The sequence below is a fragment of the Cantharellus anzutake genome, assembly GCF_015039405.1.
Source record: "Cantharellus anzutake strain C23 chromosome Unknown EI90scaffold_76, whole genome shotgun sequence".
NCBI lineage: Eukaryota > Fungi > Basidiomycota > Agaricomycetes > Cantharellales > Hydnaceae > Cantharellus > Cantharellus anzutake.
This window is the reverse complement of record NW_024067026.1, coordinates 334478-340899: the sequence shown is the minus strand read 5'-3', so window position 1 is coordinate 340899 and position 6422 is coordinate 334478. Positions and strand designations below refer to the sequence as shown.

The following is a 6422-nucleotide window of genomic DNA, read 5'->3' as shown; positions in this document are numbered from 1 at the left end:
GAGGAACGTCTCGCTGACCAAATGATGTGTTACGCTAGCGGTGGAGACAAAGCCGCGGACTCGCGTAGTGAGGAGGATTTCAGGTGCCTTATTGCTAGATAAGCGGGTTTGTAAATAAAAGACCATACTTCCCCAAAGAACAGTTACACTCTAGCATACATTTGCTATGATGTGAGGGACGGCCGACGACAGGACAGAGCTATCATGTGACCAGGGGAGTTTCGAAAACTGTGCAGTGCCCACAAGCCACGTTCAAATTCAAGGAAGGCGCCACCATGTCCGACAATAGTGAATCGGAGTATCTACCTTCCGACACCGACAGAGGTCATGAGACTTCTGATCATGAGCCATCTGACCTGGACGATACCACCATCCGAGTCTTATATGATGATCCCGCAGACCCTCCCCCCAATTCAGTCACTCCGTATATCTTGTCTGATTTTGTTGCTGAAGGTGCAACATTGATGCAGGAGAGGGACTCCGATTCCCCCCCTGATTTATTTACAGGTGTCAATGATGGAATGATGCGCTTGGCGCATTGGGCGCTCACTGGGGTTCACCCAGATACCAACACACAGGCCTCTATTGTGATCCCCCCCTATAACCCCGATGAACAGGTTTCTCTTGTGCGCGATTTTGACTCGTTGATCGCCCGTAGTAAACATCTTGAATATGTCCAGTCTCATATTGAGATTTTTCGAGTTCCGCCAGTAAGCATGTCGTTAGCCTCCGACATCTTTATCAAGACCCGAATCGCAACGGGATATCGCCGGGTGAGTTTTAAGCAGTCCGAGAATTTGTAAATATGGTTAGGAAGGTGACAACCAATACTTCACAGAACCATACCACAAAGTCAGTGCCTCTATACACCATCCCCAACATTCCTATTGCGAAGATTGGTACTCGCGTCACCATCTACCTCTTCTTCCCTCGGCTCTGGATTAAGCCCTCAGTTGTCTCTCTGACAAATGCTCAAGTTGATGAAGTGTATGCATCCGTTATCAAGCCTGCGGCAGTGAAGGCCAACTCTCACATCGATGCCGGGCTCTGGCCACCTACCCTGGATGGGGAAAGGTTTCGTTCCATTAGTGGTCGTCGTGCGATATTTCAATCAACAATCCAATTGCCTGGTCACTGCGTGACGGACTTCGGAGTCTCTGTGATGTTAGCTGCCTCCAATCTCAGCTATGGGGAGGATGCTTTTTTCCTTGTCGATGTCCGAGGCCACAAGAGCCTCAGTCGCCATATGCCTAGGGATGTGCACCAGGGACTTCGCGATGATGATGACCAAGATGGCCAAGGCACTTTGGAGGAATGGATTGAACATCACTCCTCCATTGCTCTCCAGAACTTCTGCTCCCAGTTGGACATGCTAGGACTCTACCAAAATGCGTATGATGACACGGAAACTTGGATTGATGTTGCCATCGAGGTCAGGGCTGATTCTGGTGACATGATGACTGCTTGGCGGACAGATAAACATAGACTCCTTGTGGAACATATAGTGGGAGAGTTGGGTCTAGATACAGATGACCCGGAATTGATGGCTGCATTGGACAGCCACATGAATCCAACGAAGCGCCGGTACATTCGAGATTGTATATCGGCGTTGACTGGAATATCTGGTTTCCGTTACAAGGCAAGGGCACAGTTTCTGATATTCTGATTAAATTCTGATTTCATTCCCTAGCCACAGGGAGATGCAACTAGCGCTCTCTACATCCAGGCATACACGAATGAGAAGTCGCTATTTGCGAGGCCTGGCTCGGCCGAAAAGACTATCCTAGTCCCGACTGGTGCACTTCTGGCACCGCTAACTCAAAAGGATCCCAGCTCATGGTACTCGGAAATGTACAACATATACAATTCTGCATGCCATGATGAAGGCTATTGCAATTCTGCTCGCATTGAAGCCCGAGTACCTATCTCTGAAGCCCATCAGGCGCTTCGAATGCTGAATCCCGCCACCATGGCGCAGTGCATTACTTGCATTCAGCCTCGAGATTACTGGTATGCCTTCTCCTTTTCCATACCCTTACACATCGCCCTGACTTGGATTCTGTCAGGGGCTGGAGACAACAGAGGTTGATATCCTGTAACCATATCTGGACTCGAATGCGTCGTTCGGGCCTGCCGGTGGAAGGGGACCATCAACTAGGACTATTTGCCACTCTCAAGTTCATAATGGATACGCTGAACAGTTCACCGATGATACCATGGATTTCTAAGAGCATTGGCGATTATGCGCTTGTTCACGACGTGTTTTACGGTCTGGAGAGCCCCCGGCTGGACACAATCTGGTATCCAGCTCAGCCCATTGTGGAAGACCCTCCATCCCTTCAGCCAATCCTGGCTCCACATGCCAGCACTGTGGGCGCTGAGGTGGACATCCAACAGCGCATTGCTGTGGTACCATACGGCGCCTTCTTCATCCGCCCATTCATGGACACTCTGACACCCATGTTCAAGGAGACCATATGGCGCCAGCTGGACTTGAAGGTTTTTCCCACAATGTTCTCGATGTCCAAGGATGACCTACAGGTCAAACTCGCTCCATTAAGCAACATCCGCAAACGGCGACTCCAGCACCCTACCCCGCTTGTACGCCACCAACGACCAGCCAAGCGTATCAACCTATCATCTCGCGAGACCGAGGATAGAGGAGAGAGGCTACTCGACGCCAATCTGATAGCGCTCACCCAACCTGGACGGCCTGAGTTGGGCCATGTCTCCGTCATCCCACGGGAGATCTGCAAAAAGGTCCTTAGTATCTTTCGGTCTATTCCCATTAATCTGCTTTTTGGGATCCCCGTGCCTAGATCGAAAGAATCTCATTTACGAAAAAGCGCCCTGGATTGCCACCATAGCCCAGAGGATGCGCTCCAGATGTTCCGAACCGCTGAGGTTTGGACTATCTTCCAGCGAGTTATCGTACGCCAAAATCCAACGGCCAGTGAATGGATCGAGAACATGCGCTCGATGATGCGGGGCAGGAGAGACATCGTTCATGGGGAGTCACTAATCGAGAAGGATGGCAGGTGGAAGCATGTGGCGTGTGTTGAGGCCTGGGAGCTCATCATGAAGGACCACCGGCTATCCAACGGGCAAGCAGAATTACTCGAGGAGGCCCTGATTGACACCATGAAGAAGTTCCGCTGGTTCCCAGTTATTGGAGGTGATCGTCCATGGATGCAGAGGACTCGCATTTCTGACCAGGAATGCATTTTCCCGAAGGAACTAAGGAGGGAAATATCGCATGGCCACAGGAAAATGCAGGCCGGTCTCTTCGTAATAATTATGCTCAACCCTCGTTATACAATTTCTGACAACGACTGGATCCGGACACATAGATGAGGGTCACATTGTGTTTTGCTTTTTCCCATTCCCATTCTTGTCATCATTAGCTCCACTACATCCCCAAGACACTAGATCCCTTCTGGTTTTTAGAAGCCATCTCCTTTGAACTACTGACTCGTCAGCACTATTCATTACATAGTTCAATCAACAATCAAACATGATCAAGAATAAGAATCTCACCTCAGCTCGCGGTAGTCGAACTGAGGGAGAGGTGAACGTCTGTGCATGATAATGGGATGTCGATTTATTTCTGACAGAAAATCACGGGCGCAAGTTGGCTATTTAACTTATAAATCAACTTGCAACAATCATCCTCACATTCCCGCACTTCTTTGTACAGCGCTTCCGGTAATATGTACCACATGTCCTATTCCTTTAAACTTTTGAGACAGGGAGGGATCCGTATCGTGATTTTCTAGAACTTCACCGGAGGAGAACCGATTATCAGGGAGGCAGTGAAAAAACTTACCTCCTTGATCTGTCAGATTGAAGGATCGATGTTCGGCGATTGAAGGTAGGGCGGTGGGCTGGGGTATAATGCTGGAGAGGATCTGATGCCCGGGCAGATAGATACCAAAGAAAACGTTCTGAACGTTTCCGTGGAGAGTTTGTCGCTTCCTCTTCGTAGGTTCATTCGGGCGCTACACATCCGGATGTTATGGCTCCCAGTGATTGTGAAATGTGAATCTAAATTGGCTTACCGGATCGGCCATTGCGAACATGGAAATGGTACCAGGGGTCGGATTCGTTGGAAGTCCAACGGATACTTAGGGCGCTTAGAGTGGCCTTCGGAATAAGGTGGTGAGGTTGGAACCCCTCGACCCTGTCCTCTCCTGGCTGCCGTACTACACGTGCTTTTATAAAGTCAAATGGAACGCCCTCTATGAGTTCTGCGATCACGGACACTCGGAGCAACTGGAAATGGGGCAGGGACAAACGAGATCGCAGAAGAACAAGGGGGCAGAGGATGGCGGAATGTCGGCTGACGATGAACGACCTGGTCCCAAAGTTTGAGCACAGGAATCCCTGAGATTTCCAGTCAAAACTTTAAAGCCCGTCCCGAATGAGTCATGTGGACGAGAAATCGATGGTGAGGGAAAGCTCCGACGTTCGAAACAAGCCGAAGGGCATTCCGGTGATCTATCTGGTTGTTATGATCGCGATTCTTCGAACGCATTGTTGAGCATTGAGCATTTATTCGAACTGGTCAATTTCGAAGCGACTGAACGCGCGAGTGGACTCGAAGGAAGCTTGTGAGTGTGCATGAGTTTTCAGAGAGAATGGGTTGTACCCGAGCCTCACTGCGCTTCTTGAGACACGAGATGACGGAGTTCCAAGGGATAAACTGGCACACTGGCACACTGGCAGAGTAACGATGGAAGCGAGAGCTTCGAGAAGCCGAAGGCCGGATATAACCGAGAATCTCGTCATTATAAGCTTCAGTTTGTACGCGGAAGAAGAGATGTCTCCAAGCAGGAGTGGTTCATCATCCTGGTGGAACTATTCCTCCAACATGAGGTCCCCGACGGCAGGTGTGCCCCTGGCTCTGGCTACTCGGATGCATACAAGCTTGTCATTATCGAAGGTGTTTTTTTGGGTCACCCTGCACTGAAGTTCGTTTCGGAAACTTTCAACTCCCACACGTGTGCGCGGGTCTCTGTGTGCATCCTTTCTAACTACCCCTTTGCATTGTCGGACATGCTATTCACCCCTGTCGCTCCAAAAAAACACTTCAAGCATATTCCCATCCGCTACCTACGGCTCGCCTCGACGTGCTGGATTGCTTTGGGTTCTTGCTGTTCTCTCGGTGTTTGGTGTCCTTAGGGCTGTTCCTCCAATGGTATGGACCCTTCGCTTCTGTGTCTGGCTATTTAACGTGTGCCGCCTTTTGTCCGCCTCACTGCGTCCGTTTTCCTCTGGATCTTTGTGGTATGGGTTAAACATTGTTTTGAAGTCTGACCGGATTTTTTCCGCTTTTTATAGCATTTTCTGGGGTTTGCAGCCTCCGTTGCAGTACTGTTCACATGAGTTGCAATTGCATAGTTTTGTTCCCCGGCTTGTGCGCCAGGCCCTTGGATAGGCTTACTTGGACTGGGTCTCCCGCTTGGTTGAAATCATGGGTTTTTCTTAGGCGCTCAGCCTGAGGAATTTTGTCCAAGGCTTTGGCCTTGTTTTTCCCGATGTAGTTCTATGGAGAGAGTCCAGTCCTAGTCGTCTGTTTAGGTGGGGTGCATCGATCGCTCGGTTATATCTAGCCCCTGTGTTCAGTGTATCTCTCAGCGCTTTCGTGAGTCCTCTTTTTGTGTGTTTTGTTTTCTGGGAGGGGATCTGTTTGGGGACGTCCATGATACTCGGGTCGGTTCTTTATCTTTGTGAGTGCTGTTTGGGGTCTCTCTTGGGCATTGTCTAGAATGCGTCTCAATTTTGTTATGTGTATGGCCTCGTTTCTCATGGGTATGTTGATTTCGTGCCCCCGCTCCGCGTCACACAATTTCTGACAATGATCGGGTCCTGACATATAGATGAGAGAGAGAGAGACCGCCAGTAGGTAGTAGTAGTAGTAGTGGTGGTGGTGAAATTTACACTGAAAATATATGTGCGATGCCACGCTCAACGCTAAATGACGCGACGGGGATCAAGGAGATCATTAAAGAAAGAACCAAAGCATCATTGAGAGCGGTAGAATGAGCGTTTTACGTTACCATGCAGCGATGATACGTACAATCGACTGTTGTCAAAGCAGAATGCGAGGTCTTTCTGATCTGAGAGCGAGGGCGACACCAAGTAAACGCTTTCCGTATGTATCGCGCTCGCGTCCACTTTAAATTGAGTTTCCTCCATCGACAAGTGATTCGTGCGACTCGGCTGCTATTTACCCCGACGGCTGCACGATCTGTTACACATCGTCCATAGTGCGACTCTGGCAGACCATTTGACGATAGGCAAACGTCCTACTCGGCATTCTATACCCATCCAATCCCCCCCCTGAAAATTCATTTGCACACTCTGATTTATCCGGACACCCCCCCATGCCAAAACTGCTACGCTTAGCTCTTATGAAGGGG

General features: G+C 49.7%; 1 protein-coding gene across 1 annotated transcript; it reads left to right on the top strand.

Moving 5' to 3' along the window:
- Positions 1-236: 236 nt before the first annotated feature.
- On the top strand, positions 237-3578 carry EI90DRAFT_3157848 (uncharacterized protein). The gene is made up of 4 exons (XM_039066147.1): positions 237-773; positions 839-1639; positions 1691-2010; positions 2067-3578. The coding sequence occupies exons 1-4, from the start codon at positions 276-278 to the stop codon at positions 3352-3354; spliced, it is 2907 nt and encodes a 968-aa protein (XP_038910726.1). The 5' UTR covers positions 237-275; the 3' UTR covers positions 3355-3578.
- Positions 3579-6422: the final 2844 nt, after the last annotated feature.

What these genes read in the sequence shown, in the direction of transcription:
- EI90DRAFT_3157848 (XM_039066147.1), top strand. Translation starts at nt 276, where the DNA reads ATGTCCGACAATAGTGAATCGGAGTATCTACCTTCCGACACCGACAGA. An exon ending in TCGCAACGGGATATCGCCGG is followed by an intron (nt 774 to 838) that starts GTGAGTTTTAAG and finishes AATACTTCACAG; the next exon opens with AACCATACCACAAAGTCAGT. An exon ending in TATCTGGTTTCCGTTACAAG is followed by an intron (nt 1,640 to 1,690) that starts GCAAGGGCACAG and finishes TTCATTCCCTAG; the next exon opens with CCACAGGGAGATGCAACTAG.